This window comes from Sciurus carolinensis, chromosome 5 (genome assembly GCF_902686445.1).
Source record: "Sciurus carolinensis chromosome 5, mSciCar1.2, whole genome shotgun sequence".
Classification (NCBI taxonomy): Eukaryota; Metazoa; Chordata; class Mammalia; order Rodentia; family Sciuridae; genus Sciurus; species Sciurus carolinensis.
This window is the reverse complement of record NC_062217.1, coordinates 68610023-68631963: the sequence shown is the minus strand read 5'-3', so window position 1 is coordinate 68631963 and position 21941 is coordinate 68610023. Positions and strand designations below refer to the sequence as shown.

General features: G+C 37.7%; 1 protein-coding gene and 1 pseudogene across 1 annotated transcript; both read right to left on the bottom strand.

Annotated features, from left to right (window-relative positions):
- Positions 1-684: 684 nt before the first annotated feature.
- LOC124984349 (small cell adhesion glycoprotein-like) lies at positions 685-1012 on the bottom strand. Its single transcript, XM_047551861.1, has one exon. The coding sequence runs from the start codon at positions 973-975 to the stop codon at positions 685-687; it is 291 nt and encodes a 96-aa protein (XP_047407817.1). The 5' UTR covers positions 976-1012.
- An 11513-nt stretch (positions 1013-12525) lies between these two features.
- Positions 12526-21941, bottom strand: part of LOC124985610 (uracil-DNA glycosylase-like) — a 69587-nt pseudogene continuing 60171 nt past the window's right edge.

Sequence of the window (21941 nt, the reverse complement as noted above, 5' to 3'; positions counted from 1 at the left end):
CTTTCCTAGGTTCCTTACTGCTTAGAATAGGACATATGCAAAGGGATTAAATAGCAAAAGAAAATGATGTCAAAAAAGTTTAAGCAAAGATTAAGTCAAAATGTAGCTAACTTCTTTCACATGAAAACCTGATTTCTATATCAAAAAGTTTAATTTGGCTAAAAATAGCATACATGTAAGGTTATTGGGGAACATGGAAAGGGGGGCTGAAACTAAGGGATGCAGCACATTCATTAGGAGGTAAGAGCCCCTGAGTCTCCTATCCCTCCTAACCTGGCCTTTTCCTATAGAATCAAACCACTGGGAAGAAATTCTATGGATATTTCCACTAGGGCTATAACTAGGTGACCAAGTGAGGGAACAGAGTATAACCAGCGACATTCTTTTCCTTCCTTCAATGTGTTGAGGCATATACTCAAATGTTCCCTAGCATAGCCCCACCTTGGCGAGTCACAAACACAAACTCTATTACATGGTCTGGTCAAAGACATAAGCAGCTTTTTTCATGTCCCTGGTCATGAACTGGGAGTTTAGTCCTGTTGGCATTTGGGCCTGTACCCTGGAAGAAACTTGGAATTGCCCACATCAATGTCACTCACTGGCTTCAGATAAAACTTTCCTCTAATAAACAGTTGATGTGTTAGCACTGGAGCCAGGAATTAACTCCTTGGGGCCTGAGAATCATTAGATGAAATACTCCTCCTTCTCTCTGCCCTTGGCTGAGTCACTCTCCATCTGGAGGATGGTGCTGGGCTCACCTTCTGCAGGTTTGTAGGTGACGTACCTGCCTTTGTTCTTGTACAGGTAAAGGAAGATCAAGATCACGACCGAGAGCAGGGTGAGGAAGACCACGGTGATAACAACTGCAATAAGTGCTGTGCTGGCTTCTTCAGCTTCTGGGGACAAGGCCTCAGTGGCCTGCAGAAGTGGGGTGGTCAGTTCTCCAGGAGAAGGTGTGGTCCGGAGGTCAGTCATTGCTGCCAAGGGTTGAATACCTTGCAGGATCGGCAGATCTTACTACTCGGACTGGCTGCGGGTCAGGGCCCGTCGCCACTCCGCGGATCCTTTTGAACTCAACGGGGACCGGAACCGCAGAGATTCGGGCTGCCCGGAGAGCGCAAACATGATCTTAAATGAAAAACTGGCTTTTTTCTGGAAGATTGCTGCATTATTTATAGTCTCTGAAAAAGTGATGATTTCCCTTTCATGTTGGTTTATTTTAAATTGTGAAGCACTTCATTCAAGCACAACCCAGGCTTTCTCTGTTATATGAGTTGATTTGACTTCTGTTTTGTGCTTTTGCAACCATTGCCTGGACTAGAAATCCCCAGGCTGCTTTGAATCATAAGAGGTCAATTAAGAAGGACTAGTCACAATTGCAGTAAGAGGGGAAATAGTGGTTGGTTTGCAAACCTGTCAGGAAAATTATCAAGACAAGCCAAATGTTCTTGCAATAGCCACAAAAGATGAACTCTCTCCACTCGCCAGCTGTCTTAACTGCTGTACCTGGCCTGTCTCTGATGAAAGATATCAGACTTCACCTTCTCCTGAGATTGTCTATAGGGACGCACCCTATAATGGCGGCTGCACCCTCATGGCAACCTCTTCCTCATATGTGGCACTGCCTGACCCGCCAACAGTTTACCTGGACTTCCTTGTACTGCCGCTCTCCCCTGGAAACTGGAAAACGTGTTCTTATCCAGCAACCAGTTATGTGTAACTCCCTGATTGGCCTGCTTATCTCCACCCCCTAAGGCCTTATATAAGCCTGACCCATACAATAAAGTTGAGATTCCTGCTGTGCCTCCTGCGCTGACAGACCTCCCTGCTCTGATGTGTTTCCTTTGCCTTGGACACTCATCATCCAGCTTGGCCCAGTATTCTCCTCAGGCGGGACCTGAGGAGGTACATCGGACCTTGTTGCCCGTCAGGGAGCAACAATTGTCATGTACTTTCACCATCCACACTGATTCCACCAGCAAGATTGCCACATACTCTGCCTAAGAGTATTTGGGTGATTCCCAAACAGGTTAGCTTTGCTCTGGGATTATTTATACCCCTTTCCTGGGACCATGCAACCAAATCTTTTTTTTTTTTTTTTTTTTTTTTTTTGCAGTACTGGGGATCGAAGTCAGGGCCTTGTGCTTGTGAGGCAAGCACTCTACCAGCTGAGCTATCTCCCCAGCCCCCAAATCTTTTAAATTCCTCAGGATCATTTAATCTGAGAGATCCATTGGATCTGCAGGTTAATAGATCTCTTATTGCTATTGGTGGCTCGTTCCTGGCTTCCAAATATTATTATGCAAATGAGCTTGTCCCATCTTGAATTCTGCTATACCTGGAAGGGCAAAACTGATGCCTTTCTCACTTTTCTCAGTCATTAATCTCTAAGACAGTCTTATAGATTAAAATGCCTTTTACTTTTTCAGTAATTATATCCCATTGGATGCGATTTTAAGCAGACTCCTTATTTTGTGACAATAAAAGCCACAAGTAGAGTCCTAGGTGCATGTTCCTCTACACCCTTTCTAAACTTTGCTCTGCCTACCCTCCTATATATGTCATTCTCTATTTCCCATATGTTCTTCTCCTTTCTCAACTTTCCCCATCATTTCACATTTTTCTTTTCTCCTTATTCTTCACTTGCCTCTATGAATGATGGCTTCTTCTCTGTAGAGATTTTCATATAGTATATCTTTGTTCTGTGTGTGTGTGTGTGTGAGTGTGTGTGTGCATGATGCACTTATGTAGGTGCAGGGTGCACGGTGCACAGACTTGAGCACAGTGGGAGCAGAAATGGCGATGACCATAGTCAATTGAGATAGAATTCTACCTCCCAGTTTCCTAAGGGAGAGTATTTGCATATTCTTGCCTAAAGTAATCCAGTGACTTGTGTTGGCAGCTAATAATGAAGAGCCATCACTTTCAGACTTAGAATCATCAGACATTTAGTGCAATGTATATTTGTCCCTCCAAGGCTCTTAAATATAGAATATTACAGATTGTGTAAAATGCATAATTTACCCAGGTAATGATTACTTAATGATTTCTGTAAGGTAAATTTTATATTATCTTACTCTCACTTCTATGTTCTCTTTATTTGGGCAACAGTATTACCTACCTGATCTGTCATGTGCATTTTCAATGAGGCTCCCTGAGGTTGTTACAGTGGTAGATAAAGGAACTGTACATTTGTACTACACAGTCCTCACTGATTTAATGAGAGCATTGCCAATGGTACTAAATCAAGTCTATCATTTCTGAAAGGCTTTGATTTTCAGGCATTAATACCAATTACAATGTTGTTGTCAGCAAGACAATGAAGTATCCGGGATGATGTTGGTCAACCTTATATTTACTGATGGGAGAAGAATAATGTGGCTCCAGATGTTGTATTAGATTTTTCAAAGAGTAAGATTTTTTTCTGGAGAAAAAAAAAATGAAGGAAAAACCCTTTTAGCTTCCAATGGAAATGGAACACATTGATACTTTGAATTTTCATTTCATTCAAACTAAACTTGGTGGAGCTCAGCAGGGTAGTGCTAGGGACATTCTCCAATTTCCTGGTCTTGTTCTACAGAGGCATATTAAGCTTTCAGAAACATCAGTCAGGAGACAGAAAATTGATTTTTTGGCTTTTGAGGTAAGAATCGAGGTGTCATATTGCCTTTTCTACTTCCTGTGTTTTTCCCCCCACTCCGTTTTTTCCCCTGCTCCTACCTACTACTACCTGCTGTTCTCTTCCCTCCTTCCCCTGTCAGATTCTGCAATCACCAGGTCTGTTCTCTGTGTGGCTTCTCCTTTCTCTGATCCCAGGATTCAGGTTTGAGGTAGCTATATGGTTGTCTGGTCATTCATTTATTTGTTTAGTTAATTGTTCATGAAACATATGTGCATATTTTGTGTGAAGTTCATAACAGAATTTGCATGATTTCATAAAATAAGACAACTATTTTATGATGTAGTATTAGGTATATAGCAGATGCTACTAGAAAACCATTTCTCACCATGGGAAGCTTGCCTAAACTGAGCAACTATGAAACTGAGTGAGAATTTAGAGAGAAATGCAATTGGGTTTGGGAAATGAGAGTGGGAACACAATTTGCCAGGAGTCTTTCTTCCTCTGAAGCTGGCCTGCAAGTTTCCTTCAGTGGAACATTCAGTGAGTCCCCAGTTTCCAGATTCATCTTTGCTTCTAGTGGGCTTCATTTTGTCAGCATCTCAGTGGAGCTGCAAGTAATTAGCCGTCAGGTATCTGAGTAGCCACTGAAGCAACAAGTGAAAAATGAGTTAAGCCTTTAATCACTTACTGCAGTGGTGTAAGCTGGAGTCTAAACCAGAGGAAACCCTGAATCTCCCTGCTTTATTTTTCCCTGGGAACAACACAAAAATGGAGAGTCATGGCAGGGGGCAGTTGGTAAACACAAGGGTCCTTTCACTGTTGAGGGAACCTCAAATAAAGGCTTTAGCAGTTTAATGGATGCTGAAATAGGGGAAGAAGGCAAGGACTGAGTGCTATGCATGGAAAGGTAATGGGTACTCAGTCAGAAGTAGGTTAGATGTCTTCAAGTTTCCCCTTTTTCGTCTAGTAAGGGGCCATCCATAGAGGCAACGAAGATCTCAGCCCAAGGCCTCAAATAAAGAGAATCAAAAATAAATAAATAAATAATATAAAAAAGAAACCTAGTCATGAAAGCACTGAGGCTAGGAATGTGAAAGAGCACAACCAGTCAGAGGGAGATGAGTCCTTCATGGAGACTCCTTCCAGAATATCATGGGGAGGCAGATTTCCCCTCTGGGGCCTGTGAGGTAAAGCTTTTACAATTGTCTTTGGCCAAGCCTGAAAATCACACAGGTTTATTCACAGAAGCTGGACTCTTCATCCTTTATTTTTCATCTAGGGCCTGGAAAGCAGAAGAAAGGAACAGACTCAAAATCAGTACATCTATTTGAGGAAGTTCTAGAACACAAAGAGAGAAAGGGAAAAGAGTGCCAATAGGTTTGAGGGATGAGGGATTGAGGTTTAACATTTCTACCTAGATACTGCAGTCCTAATAAAGATGTTCTTTAGAAAAAGTAAGGAAAAGAAAGGAAGGGAAAATAGATTATTTCTTCCACTAAAATCCCCGTATCGAAAGGGAAAACAGAACAGATGCAGAACTGAAGGATTTCAATCTCAGAAGCCGTTTCCTTCCTACTCCATCCCTCCCCCAGCAGATCCTTTATCTCTTACATATCTCCAGCCCTAAGTTATCTGTTAAATTTCATCTGCTCAAAGATGGATGCCAATAATGGGTGGAAATATGTGGCATGATGAGAGAACATTTATTTTGGAATTGATGCTGTACTCATGGACAAGTTACTGAATCTCTCTGAGTCTTGGGTTCCCCATCTGTACTGAGGTACTATTGTACACATAGTTCTCCAGGTGGCTTCAGGATGACTCAATTCTCCCACCTTTCTAGCTTGTAACTATCAACAATGACTCTAGAATGAACTGGGAAGGCAATGCCCTGAGATAGGAAGGAAATGCCTGAAATAGTTCTTCTCCCTGGAGGGAAATAACATCTTGAGTAAGGAAGAACTACCTGAGAGAGCCTGGGTTTATTTCTCTCACTCCTAAGCAGAATGTCCTTCAAAGCTTAGTCCAGTGGTTCATGCAGCATCTGAGGAGCATCACCCAGGGAAAACTGTCTCTGGGGTCCTTTAGTTATGGTGCAAATGGAGCATGTGCCATCAAGACTCCATCTGCTCCAGGCAGCTTTTAGGAGACTTGAGAAACTGGCTCACAATGGATCCTAGTCTTTGGTCCCTTGCTGACTATCTGTGTATAATAAGTCTGCTTCATATAATTTACTGCATGTGAATGTCTTCTGTCTTACCAGATGCAGACAAGTTGGTAACAGTGTACTGCAAGCTTGCTTCACAATACCTACAGTGCAGTGGAGAATAAAGGAAATCAGGAAAGTACCTTGCACCCTGGACTTGATTATATAATAGTAGATTGTTCCCTTCCTTTGAATGATAAGACATTAGTTCCCAAAGTACCAACTAAATTGTTAGGTTAAAAGTTTCTGGACATATATTTTAAGTTCGGGTGACCAGACAGAAGTGGGTGAAGAAAGGATAAAGTTATTCTTGGTCTAAGCTTAAAGAATTATTTTCCAGAATTTTGGATGTGAGACCTCTCTAGTAATCTTGGAAATATGTTAGCTACTAGATTGGCTGGAATATCTGAGAATGGACATTATTCACCTGGCTTTAGAAGCTCTAAATAGAAGGTGTAGCAATTCCCCTACATATAAATCAAAATAAAAAAAATATTAACCTGCAAAATAAATGTAGTGTCATCCAATGATATTTTTTTTCTTACATTAACTACTTCAATGCTTCTTTAGTAACAATAGTAATACAATTAATGTTGTATAAAACAATAATAGCAAAGTCTTTTGAAATAATATCCTTTTGTTTTGCTGATGTCTAGGAACTAAATTCAAAGAAGAAAAGGTCCAAATCCTTTCTCCTGCCTTTTATATCCCCAATCTTCACTCCTGCTGCTGTGTTTTAAAATCCACTATTCAGAATCCTTTAATGCATTTCTGGTTTCAGGCAAGATTGAGTAAGACTTCTTCAAGCTTCTACTGAATACAAACACAAACACCTTGTGGAACAACTATCTTAGGACTCTGAAAAATAGATGACAGCAGGCAAGTGGGGAAATAAGGTCAAAATTCAGAGTACCTTCAAATCGGCAATGAGTTCCCAAGCCCCACAAAGTACACTACCCCCATGCCCTGTTACCGCCTAGGTTGGAATCAGAGGTAGCTAGTTGTGGACATAAGCTTGAAGAGTATCCTGGCTTGCTAGTCAGAGTAACAAGAAAGGGGTCGTGAACCAAAGTAAATTCCATAGAAGTTTTTTGTTCATTTGTGTGTTTTGCCTGAGCCTCCAAAGAATCAACTGCAACAGGAGGCTGGGATGAATGCAAAACTCAGAGAGGAGAATCCTTTCATCTTACCAGAGTACCTATGGTCCCAACACCATGGGGAGAATACCTATTGGCTTTTGGCTTTTTCTTTCTTTGTCCTTCCATCACCAGATCTGCACACACAGTTGCAGGAGGTATGAAACAGCAGAGTAAAGAAACTGAAGTCTCAAATTTTGGTCAGAAGAGGTAAAATGCAGACCACAGGGAACCAGAAAGAGTCAAGAGAATTCTAGAGAGGAGGAAGCTCAAGAGAGTTATCCTCTAAAATGGAACATGTATTTTTGGACTCACTACTGTTTGCATCACACTCTAAATAGAATAAGAAAGCCTGGAAGAATGGAAAGGGCTATAGTATTTCCAAATTCCCAGATGTAGGATCAAACATGAACCAAGGAGCAGTACAAAGGACAAAAACTGAACTCATAAGGAAATCACAAAATACAAGAAGTGACTGTTTTAGACAAGAAACAAAGAGGTGTAAAAGAGTGCTGAATTAATAAAATAAATAAAAGAGTACTGAATTAATAAAGGAAAATAATTAAAAGGCAGAAAACAGGAACAAAAGACCGCAGATAAGCAGAAAACAAGTAAGGCAGTATTTCTAAACATACCTAAACATACCATATTAGTAATACATTAACTATGAATGCATAAAACTCCCAAACTGAAAAAAAAAAAAAAGACTGTTGGGGTGGATTTAAAAGTATAGCGCAATCTACTTCTTATAAGAAGTCCACTTTAAATATAAAGATTCAAATAGTCTTAAAGCAAAAGAATGGAAAGATATATATTGTTAACAGAAAAGAAAGCTGGAGTAGCTATTTTAATATCTGGCAGAGTAGATATCAGAACAAGAAAAACTTCCAGTGATACAGAGGAATATTATATACTGCTAAATGAGTTAATTCAACTGGAAGAGAAAAATAAATAAATCCTAAATATGCCTGCATCTAAAACAGCATCTCAAAATAGATGAAACAAAAGAGTCATGGTACTGAAAGGGTAATAGGCTAATTTAAAATTGTAACTGATGATTTCAACACTACTTTTCCCATACTAGACAAAGCAAATGAGGAGAATATCAGAAAGGATACAGAAAAACTGAGTAACTCTATCAACCAACAGTAGCTAATTGACATTTATAGAACACATCATCCAGCACTAAACCAACCACATTATTTTCAGATGCACATGGAATAGTCATCAAGATAAACATCAAGGACATGAAACAAATAAAAAAAAATTTAAAGAATTTATGTCATGCAAAATATAATTTCTGAGCATAAAAGAATCAAACTAAAACTCAAAGGAAAGATAGTAGATAAATCTCCAAACACAGAATTCAACAGTGTGTTTACCAATAACCCATGGATCAGAGCAGAAGTATAAAGAGAAATTATAACACATTTTGAGGTGAACAAAACTGAAAACACTACATGTCACAATGTGAGATGCAGGTAAAGAGTCCTTCAAGGGAAATTTATAGCATTAAATGCTTGTAATAAACATGAGAATTATTACAAATCAACAATCGAGGTTCTCTTTTCAGAAACTTGCAAAATAAATTGAATACAAGAAGAAAGAAAATAACAGATAAATTAGTACAACTGCATAGCAACAATAGAAAAAATAAACTGAAAGCTGATTCTCTGAAAAGATAAATAAAATTGATGCACATCTAGCAAGACTTAGAGAGAAAACATGGATTACCAATGTAGTGTGAAAGAGGAGCTATCAATAGACTCCACACTTATTAAAATTAAAATAAAGGAATTCTACAATCAACACAATGAGCATAAACTTGGCAACTTGAGTGGCCAATTCCTTGAGGATGACAAATATACCAAAACTCATATAAGAGGAAATCAATAACCTGAACAGTCCTTTACTATAGTAACTGAATTCATAGTTTAAAATGATAAAATAGTATCTGTAGAAGGCCCTGACAATTTCACTGGTGAATTCTGTTGAATATTTAAAGAAGAAGTAATATCAATTTCTATGTAATTACTTCCAACAAGTAGGAGTGAAAGCTCCCCTTTTCATTTTATGAGGTCAGCATGACTCTGATATCAAAATCAATATCCTTCACAAAAGTAGATAAAAAGTATATTCAACAAGGCACTGTCAAATTGAATTCAGAAATACATAAAAAGAATAATATATAATGAGAAAGGGAGTTATTCCAGGAACACAAGGCTGAATGAATATGTGAATTCAATCAATATAATGCAACATATTAAGAGTCCAAAAGAAAAATAAAACATAATTAGGACAAGTGATGCAGAAAAATCATTTGACAAAATCAAACACTCATTCTTGATGAAAACTCTCAGGAAACTAGGGATAGAACAGAATTTTAACCTGATAAAAGGCATCTAGAAAAAAATCACAGCTAACAAGTCACCTTTGGTAAAAGACTGAATATTTTCCCACTAAGTTCAAGGACAATGAAGCAAAGGTGTATACTTTCAATATTACTGAGGTATGCAAAATAAGGGGTCCACAAAGATATTCATGGCCAAATCCCCAGAAATTGTGATTATGTTATATGGTAAAGGAGAATTAAAATTGTAGATGGAATTAATATTGCTAATCAGCTAACCATGAGATGAGAACCCTATGTATTCCAGTAGGTCCAACAGAATCACAAGGGTCTTGTTAAGTGGAATAAAGAAGGAGGGAAGCAAGAGGCAAAAACAGAGTTGAAGATACGTTGTTAATGTTGAAAATGAAAGTGGGCCATGAGCCCTGGAGGGCAGGCAGCCACTAGAAACTGGAAAAGGAAAGAAAAATGATTTTCCTCCACAGCCTCCAACAAGGAACTGCTGTCAATCAATTTCTTTATTTTAGCAAAATGAGACTTATTTCAGATGTCTGATCTCCAAAACTGTAAGGTAGAAATAAATTTGTAAGTTAGAAAACTCAAAATATATTTGCATCACTAAGACTGTTAATTTGTTATAGCTCCAACAGGAAACTAACACAGCTATGGACATAGAACTTAAAGATCAAATTGTCACCATAAGATAGGAAAAAAGAAATTTTAAAAACATTAAAAAATAAATTTAAATGAAAAAATTTAAATGTCCTATTTCCAGATGACATAATTATATGTATAGAAATCCTAAGAAAATCTTAAGAAGTCTACAAAATAAAAACTAGTGAGTTAGGTGAGATTATAAAATGCAAGGTCAACACATAAAAATTAACTCAATTTCTATTGTAGCAATGAACATATATTTAATGTATATAACATTTTTATTACTTTAAAAATCTTGAAATGTTTAGGTATAAGTCTACAAAGCATGAACAGAACCTGTGTGCAGATGATTACAAAACATTATGAAAGAAAATCAAAGCTCAAGGTAAATGGAGAAAAATACTATTTGTGGAATAGAAGATTCAACATAGTTAAAAAGGAGAATTCTTTTCAAATCAATCTACATATTTAATGCAATTTTGCATTAATTTATTGATGCATTATAGTTTTTACACAATATTGGGCTTCATTTTGACATAAGTATACAAGAATGTAATATCATTTGCTCTAATTCAGTCCCCAGTACTTTACTTTTCCCTCTCCTTCCTCTCCCTGTTCCCTTTCCTCTTACTCTACTGGTATTTCTTCTATTTATTTATAGGGCTTTTAAAATGTATCTATAAAGCACTCATTTTGCATTAATTTTGAAAAGTCAACATCCCAGCAAGAGTGTTTTTGATACAGACAAACTGATTTTAAAGAGTAAGTGGAAAGGCAAAGAAAAAACTAAAATAACTTTGGAAAAAAAGAAAAAATTTGGAGTAATCACATTATCTGATTTTAAGTGTTTCTATAAAGTTATAGAATTCAGGTCAGTGTGGTATTGACTAAAGGATAAGAACAAAATAAATCAAACAGAATAGAATCTTGAGAAATAGATCTACATGTTTTATCAAAAGTCCAGTGTCAATCTATGATGGGGTGACCAGCACCCGACAGTGTATGTTGCTTCTCAGGTGGTGTGAGTCACCTGGGAAAATAAAAAGTCTGAAATAATCAGTAAGAAATAAGACAAAGTCAAAGGTTAGATTTTAAAAGCGGAGCACCTGATGGGTACTAAAGTTTGAACAACTGAAAAGGGCCCCAATTTTTTATTTAAGGGGGAGTACATCAAAGGCAGGGATAAGGTTTCAGTGGGAGGAGTCTTGTTTTGGTGCTGGTTTCTCAGTGTGGCAGGGGTCTTGGAGTAAACAGGTTGATTGACTTTTGGCAGGCTACACTCACCTCCCAAAGGCTGTTTGATTCTAAGGTTGTGAGCTCAGACAGGATGCCACCTGATCCAGGCATCCTCAAACTGGGGAATTTCAACCCAGGAGTTCCCAGAGGAATGGCCTTCCTGACTTACTGGCTTGAACAACCATAATTTATATGCATATGGCCTCTTACACCAACCCAATAGAGGAAGGATACTATTTTCAACAAGTACTGATGAAAAAAGTATGTTTCCATGTCTTAGCTCCAACTGCTATAACAAACTACTGTAGACTGAGTATCTTAAACACCAGACATTTATTTATTTATTTTAAATGTCAATGACCTTTTATTACCAAACTTATGCAGAGTTAACTCTTTAACCCAACTAACAGCAAAAAAATAAATCTTCATGGAAATCCAGACCTGTTTGTTCTTTAAAAAATATATGTATCTACATGTCTTACAAAAATATGAAATTCTCCAGTGATGTAGGGGAGAAAAACAAAAAATAAAGAATAGAATCTGGCAATCTGTCCATTCTTAAAACACCTCAACTGAAAACCCTAGGAGAAAATACCCAATTCCTCATGGGGAAAAAAAAAAAAAAAAAAAACAGAGCCCTCTTCTCTATTCAACTTCACCTTCAGTTCAGGAAACAAAAACAAAGAGCCCACTGCTTCTTTATTCAGTCTGTGAGGCTCACACTGAGGGTGTAACTCCTCTGGGATCCTTGCCTTTACTACAATCAGGAAGCTCTAATCCTTAGCTTCTGGGGACAGATTCCTGGACACTTGCAAAAGGTCCTCCATATTCTTCCAGGAAATGGCCTGAAAGCTCCTCCAAAAATCAAGGGGTCTTTTCTAAGTCAAACCACCAAACACCTTGTAACCTAAAATGTCTAACTTACAAGCTAAAAATGCAAGTATCAAACCACCTGCTGTACCACAGAGGTGTGTCACACCCCCTTGAACCACAGAGCTAAGAGGTTGGAGAGAACCCAATATTTGATCTCATTTGTCTTGAAAGAAGTGTCCTTATTTTAGGCTGAGCTACCTTTGCCTTCCTTGGGCCCTCATCTTATTGTGCCTGGAGGGTTCAAATGCAGAAATGGTCAAAGTGTATCTTTGCTGTCCCTGACTGGAGAGCCTGGTTCCTTGCTGCTGTATGGGAAGTTCTCTCCTCTTGTGCAAAGCACTTAAGAAGAAGGAAATTTTCAGTGACTTCATAGCTGACAAATACTTCAACAACAGCTTCTCAAAAACCACCCCTGGAGAAGAAGAGACCCACCTTCAATGCAAGGTCACAGCTCTTTCCAGTCCAAGAGCTTACCAGATTTCTGCAGCAGCTCATTAGCTTTAGAAAAATGTCTGCACCCAAAGAACCCCTCTATACACAGACAGCAGGGGGGATGAGCAGTCTGCAGTACATGGTGCTGCCCTTCTTCTGGGTGTAAGAGCCCCAGAGTAGTTCAAGTTCTGATTCAACCAGGACAGGACTGCATAGGTGAACTGCTCTCAGTCCCTCTCCTTATGGGAAATGGCTTAATGGGACTGGACAGTGAGCACAGCATTGAGCATGAGGACACCTTGCTTGGCCCATTCTGATAAATCTCCATTGCCAGGATGAACAAAACCATCTATGTCTGTAGACAACTCTTTATAAATGTTTTCCAAACTGGGCACAGGGGAACTGGTCTTTGGACGCTAAAGCAGAGCCCATGAGCTTGATTGGGTCCATGGTAAGGATCTTGTCCCAGGATGACAATCTTTACATCTCTTAGGTCACATGTTTGGGTCCATGTGACGACTTGGTGTGGAGGTGGATAAACAGCGTAACATTTTCTTTCTTCTGCAACAAATCCCATTAGATTTATGAAATATGATTTCCTGACTCTCCGCTGAGGTGCTTCCTCCAACTCTCACCAAAACTCACCTGTACACCGTGGGCCACCAGTCTGAGCAGGGCTGCAGCCTTGCTTCTCTGGATGCAGACCAACTGCTCTTGGCTCAGCACCAAGGAGGGCAGTGTTCTGGGCTCTTCCTGCCCAGCCCCGGCCTTCTACGTGGGGTGGGTTGTCCCCTGCATTGCTGTTCTCCTCAGCTACTGGTACCCCATAGGTCCCCATATCATTCAGCTCCGGGCTGCAGGAACGTGGCTTTCAGGTGGGGCTCCAGGAGAAGAAGGAGTACTGGGTCTTCTGGTCAGTCATCAGGGAGCCCAGGAGTGAGCAAAGGAGCGCCTCCTGGGGACCCACAACACTTGCCCTGGTTGTGGGGGGTCAGCAATTGGTCAACACCAGACATTTATTTCTCATTGTTCTAGAGTCTCAGAAATTCAACATCAGAGAGCCAGCATATTCAAGTCTTGATGAGAGCCCGCTTCTTGGCTCACAGAAGACTGCTTTCTGGCTGTGCCCTCAAATAGTAAAGAGAGCAAAGGAGAGCACCGATCACCCTCTTCTCAGAAGAGCATTAGTCCCATCATGGGACCCGAACCTCTTGACCTCATCTAAATCTAATTACCTGTCAAAAGCCCCACCTCCCAATAACATCACATTATGAGTTAGAGCCTCAACATATACATTTTAGGGGGAAACACACATTCAGTCCACAACAACCACATACTAAGAAAAAGAATCCTATGCTAAATGTAACATTGTATAAAATATTTAACATGAACTGTATGACAGATTAAGTGAAACCTAAAAATATAAATCTTCTAATAGACAACATAGAAGAAAAATTTTCATGAGCTGAAGATATGGAGACACCAAAAGAATGGTGCATAAGTTTAAAAAATGATAAATTAAACTTCCTCAGTATTTAAAAGTTCTGTTCTGTGAAAGCCACTGTTATTAGAACAATACAAAACTTATAGAGAATAAGAAAATTTTCCATATCCACCAAAAGATTTGTATTTAAAAATATATTCTTAAAACTCTTAGATTTAATAGTAAGAAATTGATAACTCAATAAAAAATTAAGCAAAATACCTGAACTAACATTTTAACAAAGATGATATCATGATGGTAAACAAGTACATGAAAAGAAGTTCAACATCTTTAGCCATTAGGGAAATAAAAGTTAAAACTATCTTGAGATAATACTGCATGCCTATTAGAAGGCTAAATTTTTCAAAAATCTGATAACAAGATCTAGGGAAGATACAGAACAATTGGAACTTGGTACATTTCTAGTTATGGATTGAATGTGTCCCCCATACGACCCATATGGTGAAGCCCTAACCCCCATTATAGCTATGTTTGACCTCTAAGTTAAATGAGGTCATAAAGGTGTTGACCCATTCACTAGGACTGGTGTCCTTAAGAAGAGATACCAGAGAGCTTGCTCACTCCCCTTCTCCACTAGTGAGGACATAAGGAGAAAGAAGGAAGAGAGCCCTCACCATAGCCATCAAACTGGCTAGAACCTTAATCTTGGTCTCCCAGCTTCCAGAACCATGAAAAAATGAGTGTGTGATATTTTGTTTTTGGAGTCTGAGCTGACTAATACCTAGTGATATAAAAAATGGTGCAGCCACTTTGAAAAACAGTTTATACTGTGTGTTGTAGAGCTAAATATTCTCTCATAATGTGATTCAGAAATCCCATGCCTATGTATTTATACTCTAGGAAAACAAAAAGTTATGTCATGCCAAAAACTCTGAATATTACTGTTGTTAATAATTCTAATCATAATTGTCCAAAGTTGGAAATAACCCAAATATCCCTCAAAGAATATATGGATAAACAAACTAGTACATCCATGCAGTGGAATAAGAAGGAACACACTATACACACAACATCACACATGAATCAAAGACATTATGCTGAATCAAAGAAACCAGTTTCAAATGATTACATGCTATGTGATTCTACTTATATGTCTTTCTGAAAAAGTCAAAACCATAGTAAGAGGGAATAGATCAGAGCTTGCCAGGGTTGGGGATGAGAGAAAGGGGGACTGCAAAGAGGCACCATGGGAGAATTTTCTGAGCTGATGGATCAATCCTATAGTTTGACCTTGATAGTAGTTATAGTAATTAATGCATATGTGAAAAAACTACACCTAAAAATCAATAAATTTGTCAACTTTACTCTATATTAACTATAAAAATAAAAAATTCCATTGTTGACAAGTTACAGTGGATATTGCAATATCATATTCTCCTGTCCTTCTGGGCATGAAGGGAACTAATTACCTGTAGTTAGACAGTGCTATGTGGTCAAAGGAGTGTGAGTAAATCTGTCAAATGTTAATTTAAAAAAAAATATATGGAGGGAATTAGGAAGCGACCATCCTCAAATATTCTGCTGCCTCCTATATTGAGAAAAGCTACATGTTTCAGATGGTACAATTTTAACATAGTAGAATCTCCATCACCCTGGGTACCTGAGTGACATTAGACCAGACACATCCCCATCCCACCCTTCCAATACAGTGAACATTTAAAATGAGAGTGATGGAATAAACTTTTATTTTTATTAAGACCCAAGTCACCCTAATGTAGGAGTCATCATGCAAATTGAGTGTTCTCAATACACAAATCTAAAATATGTCATATCGGCTTGGCATTCATATGTTGGCAGCAAAAAAAAAGACATCAGAGGCTGCCATGACAAAACATTAAATGATACCTTTTATATATAACTCATAGAGCAAGCAACATACCCTGTATGCAGTGACTCTAAAACAGTGATTCTCAGCTGAGCGATCTCTGTCCCTTTGGGAACATTGTCAATGTCTGGAGACATTTCAAATTGTCACAACCTCTCACAATAAAGAATTTTCCAGCCTACAAATTAATAGAGCTGTGGTTTGGAGACTCTGGTCTTCAGAAAGACATTTGTGAAACAAGTATTAGTTGGATTATTTTAAGATTTGAAACAACAACAACAAAAAAAAATGACCAGCATGGAAGCAAAAATGACTAAGAAAAAGTATTCTAGCAATCAGAATTTTGCAATATTGGAAGAACAACTACTTTGAAATCCCAAAGAGGAAGTAATAATATTGATAAAGTCCAATGAAATTGGCTTGTGCCAAAGGTTCAACTGAAATTGACCTTCCCATTCCTTCTGAGTTTGGTCTTTCTACTCCTATTGCTGAGCCTTCTCAATGTGTAAGTCAGCCATAGGTGAAAGATCAGAATGTGGACAGAGTGCACAGTAAAACTTGACAGTGGGCAAAAAGACTCAGGGGAAAGATGAGACTAAGGGAAAATGTTTTCCACAGAAGGCCACTCTCTGTCATTAAGAGAGAAAAAGCAAAGATATATAACAAATCTGTAAAATACATTTCAAAAAGGACCATGACTGTAGTTTCTGGAATTTGGAAATGACTAGAATAAAAATAGATTATGTAATAAATTTTGTGAAATTCATAGTGTCAGAGAAGTTAAAGCCTGAACATCTCTCCCACTCAAAAATTTCTATGACCTATTGACAAAAACAACCCAAGTTAGGTTCCCAAAACTTGCTTGAGCAGTAAGTAGATTGAAATAGCAGTGCACCCTATAGGTGGGCATATTTCCAACTCTAAGACTCTGAGGCGGCCAGGATGAGGCAAAGAAACTGCTAAGAAGGCAAAGTCACCATCTATGGAGTCCAATAAAGAAAGGAACTTTTCCCAAAGAGTAGAATCAATGCCAAACCATGGAACATTCTGGTTCTTGGATATATCCTAGAGTGAAGATGACTGTTGCTCTGAGTAACCAAGATTTTAAGTGTTGCTTTTGAATGCATTATGCTCACAGCAAAAGCTGACATTTCCTCACCCCATGATGCCTGCCCAATAGGAGTTCATAAATTTACAAAGTAGTAATGTATTTCGAGTGTTTCTCTCAGGGAGGAATGTTTGTTGTAGTTACTACCTCCCACAACCCATCCCCAGTACTGCCACTGTGTATGTACGCACACGTGTGTACAGATACACACAATATACTCAGGGAGAGATCAACTAATTTCTATTTGTATTTTAACATCTCTAGACCAAGACAAATCACATTCACACCTGGTGTAAGGACTATTGTGAATCACTCAGAAATCTGAAAGACTGAATTCAATGCTATAATGAATGGCTTGAGTGGTCACAAAGATGGAAACAGGAAGTCAGTCACCTGGAGGAAGTCTTGAGGAGGAGGTGAGTGTGTTGTGCATGCAATAGACAAAGTCAACTTAATATTTGATGACTAGAAGACAGAATCTAATAAGCATGTGTCTCAGGCTGAAGTACGTAAGAATTGGTGTGAGGTATCAAGCACTCTTTTTCCCTGCTGTGGTAACTAAGGGGGCTGTGTGCAACAACAAGAAGGTGAATCCTCTGAGTGTACAGGTCCTTGGGTGACTGTAAGGAGCATAAACCACCCACTGGGCTCTGCCAACCCTCCATAGACACATGGCAAGACTGTGTCCATTTAATACATATGTCTACCTTCATTTTGGAATAAGGCTTTCTGGTACATCATCTTGACCATTCATACCATAATGATATTATACAAGAGAGGGAACTGAGAAAACTAGCAAAATACTGAAATGGAGAAAACCCAGTTTATTTATCTGAGGGTCACACATATACATAAACATCCATTCAAACTGATTGCATAGTGCACTCATGCCATGATACTAATTCTTTTGTGTGTACTTATATATTTCAAAATATGGAATATGGTCTTGCATATACAGTTCCTTCCTGAAGCATTTCCACTGCAAGCCAGCAATGTGAAATATCTGGCTAGAAATCCAAGCTTAGAGAGTAATTTTTACCACAAAACAGTGTAAAGAGAATCATTCACCTGTCCAGTATATGTCCACATTTTAACTTTTAGGTTAAATCCAATATTTACCAGCAAACCTCTGCTAATAGAAGGGTTTATACTACCATTCTCTAACTTGTGATAATTATTTTTTTAAGTAAATGGAGCTGGTCTGAGGAGAGACTGACCATCAGCTCCTTTTCTGGTAGATGTTAGTTTTCACTGAGTTGGCACAGGAAAAAATTTTTTTTCCATTTTTCTACTTCTGCATCTGGGACTGTTTATTAGTTTCATTTTGATAGATGGAGAGAAGATGAACAAATCACAAGATTTATTTTTCAGGGCATATTTGATAGAATCAGAGACCTTTTACCCTTCTATATACTGCCTGGAAGAGTCAAATCAGACCAATGTAATATGATTTGCTTTCCTCAGACTTTGTTAAAAAAAAAAAAAAGCTAGGTCTGATAGATGATAGATAAAACTGTATCAAGCTGCTGATTTTTTTTCCTTTCATGAAACACAAGTCTGGGACAAATTCATAGATCAAAGGCTACATGAAATATAACATATCTGGCTTTCCTTCATAACAGATTTTCTGTTATGGTATAGATAATGTATATAGTCAGCATGAAATACATAAAATCTTGACAAGTTAACACAACAAAGCAGCACCCTCAAAAGATTTATTCAGGGGAATAAGTATCTGACTGTTAAGAACTGAAAAAAAGAATAAGTAACAAAGACATATTTGGAAAACATATCTCAAAACCACCCCTTTGTTGTCCCTGAGTTCCCAAATCAGAAAACTGGGATTAAAAAAAAAAAAAAAAAACTGAACCTCTATTGCTGGTCCAATAACAGCTTCTCATTTGAAAATCTAATCAAATAGTCATCACTAGAGTAGGAACTGGGTGGTTAGGGAACAGAGTGGGTAAAAAACTTTTTTCCTATTTATATCTTTGCAAGTTTTGAACTACATAACTATATTAACTAATCAAAAATGAACATAAAAATGTTTTCTCTTTAATAAAGGAAATAAAGTTGAACCCAAACTCATCTGCTGTTATTCAGAAGAGCATTGTCACTGCATATCATCCCATACAATCCTCGGAACTCTTTAGTTTATTCCACACTTGCCACAGTCCTCCTAGCTGAGCCATCTTGGAGGAGCAATTCCAGGAATGAAGCTAAGGAAGAGAGAGCATGAGGCCCATGACTTGTATGATATCAGTGCTTTCCCTACTCCCACATTTATCTCTTCTTTCTCAGAGAAGTCCTCTCCTTCCCTGATTCTCTCTTCTCATCTCCATGTAATCTAACACCAACTGATCACATTCAGTGAATACTTACTATGTGCCAGACACTATTCTAAATGCTTTGTGATGTGTCATTCAAACCTTAATAAAGAAAACAATAACTTTAAAAAATGTAGTCAGACTTTGGAATCTATGGGGGATTTGATTCCAGGACTTCCATGGGTACCAAAATCTGCAAATGCTCAAATTCCTTAGATAAAATAGTGTAGTATTGCATATAACCTATGTACATCCCCCTGTATATTTTAGATCATCTGTGGGTTGCTTATAATATCTAATACAATACAAATGCTATGTACATATTTGTTATACTCTATTTTAGTTGAGAAAATAATGGCAAGAAAAAATGTCTGTATGTATTCAGCACAGATGCAATTTTTCCTGAATATTATTGCTCTGTTGAATTCATGGATACAGAACCCACAGATACAGAGGACTGATGGTACTGCCATGATCCTCACTCCAAAGATAAGGACAACAAGTTCAAGGAAGAGCTGATTTCCAGGGTCACACCAGTTGGTAAACAGCAACACCAGAATTTGAAACCACTTTCTCTGTTCAGAATGTATACACCTAACCATTGTGCTATGCTGCCTAGGGCATGTTGAGTTAATCTTATCAACTGGCCCTATCCACATACATACATATATATTCAATGAATAATCTTCTCCAGAGAAGAAGTGCATAGGCATCTCTTCCTTTATTAATGTTTGTTACACTAGCAATAAAAAAAAAAAACACCTTTTAGAATACTCTATATTCTTGCTTTTTTTTTCAAACTTCAGAGAGAGAGGAAAAATATAAAAAAGGAAGGAGCTAGAGAAAACTAGCAGGATGGAGGTGAGGGCAGGTGGAGGAGTGTAGAGAACGAGTCCTCTCAGTTCTTTGTGTGCTCTGGTCCATGGGAGAGAAGTTGAGAAAGGTAGACTTCAAACCAATCAGAGGAACTAACCTCAAAATTGGGAAGTGTTAAGGACAGTAAGTTACCTCTCATGGAAGAATATGAGAAGAATGAGTAGGTGACAGAGATGTTGGAAAGGGAATTTGAGGCATGAACTTTATGGAATATGTGCCTGGAAATTATTTCACTTGGAGAGTTGAAAATAACTCTAGAATTATTGCCTTTTATCTTTTCTAAAGTCTCCTCAGTCTGTTTTCTCATACAACCAGTGGTCCTGATCTAGTCTGAGACAAATCACTCTCTGCTGAGTGGTTAATTAGGTACAGAAATTTTTGCCACTAGCCTCCCCCCACATCCTTTGTAACTCTCATAACACTGTGAAACTATTGCAAGATTGTCCAGGGTCTTCTACACGCTTATTGACTGGATTCAATTACCTTTGAGTGTCAAAGAAGCATTACTTCACCATTCTAAAATAACATTTATGATGTTAAAATAATTAATAGCTTTTCATTATATGTCTAACAAACACTTGTGCAAAATCAGGTTTAAATCACGATTTTGTACATAATTAGAAGAAATTAGAAAAGAAACACAAGATGATAGCTTCTAAAGTAGTATTTTAAACTGTATGAAGTTTTAAAATGTTCTAACTATAATTACAAGATTATACTCTAAATCCTTAATGGCTTTTCCAAGGAATAAAACTTTAAAACTTACCTAGAAAAAAATTTTTTTTTTTTTTTTTTTGCTGTAGTTGAGTTAGGAAATCAAAAGGGAAAAGAATTTCTTCACTTTTCATTAAAAAGAGGATTCATACTTTTAATAGAATACATGTTTAGGCATTATGTTCATAGACTTTTTTTCTTATTTTTGCTATATTTTGTTTGCTATTTTTGTTTTTAAGTACCTAGTATTTGTTTTCACATCATCAAAATTATTTCAACACTAACCAAGAAAGGCTATCATATAAATTAGGACAAAATTTAGAAGCTAGAAGGAAAAAGGAAAGAAAGGTGGGGACTTCAATAAAATTGAAGGGAAATCAGTAGAGTAGAAGAAAGGGACCAAGGGAGGGAGGACAGGAGGGAAAGGGGAGTACTGGGGAATGATATTGGCCAAATTATATTGATGTATTTTGTGTATGTACAAATATATAACAACATATCCCACCATTATGTATTATTATGTAATTATGTATATTATACAATTATAATGCACTAATAAAATATGAAAAATAAATAAATTAGTGAAATTAGTCTAAATTATGAGTACAGTGCATGGATTAGGGCATTTTATTTAGTTTACAGAAGAATTACTTTAAAGCACAAATCTTTAAAGATCAAAGTTCCTAGTTCTGTTAAAGTAGGATTCCATCTACTTTTCATTTATATCCAACTTTTACAGGTCTCTATATTATATAAGATGAAGGATATCAGTAGCTTTGGTGCTTACATTTCATAATTATCTGATTAAAGTTCTTTCCTATTTTTATTTGCACACTGTATCATTTCATTTTGTCAAAATGGATTCCATACTACAGCATCTTAATTTCAAATTTGCTTCAAAAGATGAAATCAACCAAATAGCTTATATTATCAGAACTTATTCCTCTGGAAAAAAAGGAGCTAGTTTTCCTTACCTCTTTCATTCCCAACTGTGACTTGATTCATGCTCATTTGAAGTGGGAATGGTACCACAATCATGTAAACCTGCCTGTCAATGGAAGCCCGGATCTGCTTT

What these genes read in the sequence shown, in the direction of transcription:
- LOC124984349 (XM_047551861.1), bottom strand. Translation starts at nt 975, where the DNA reads ATGACTGACCTCCGGACCACACCTTCTCCTGGAGAACTGACCACCCCA.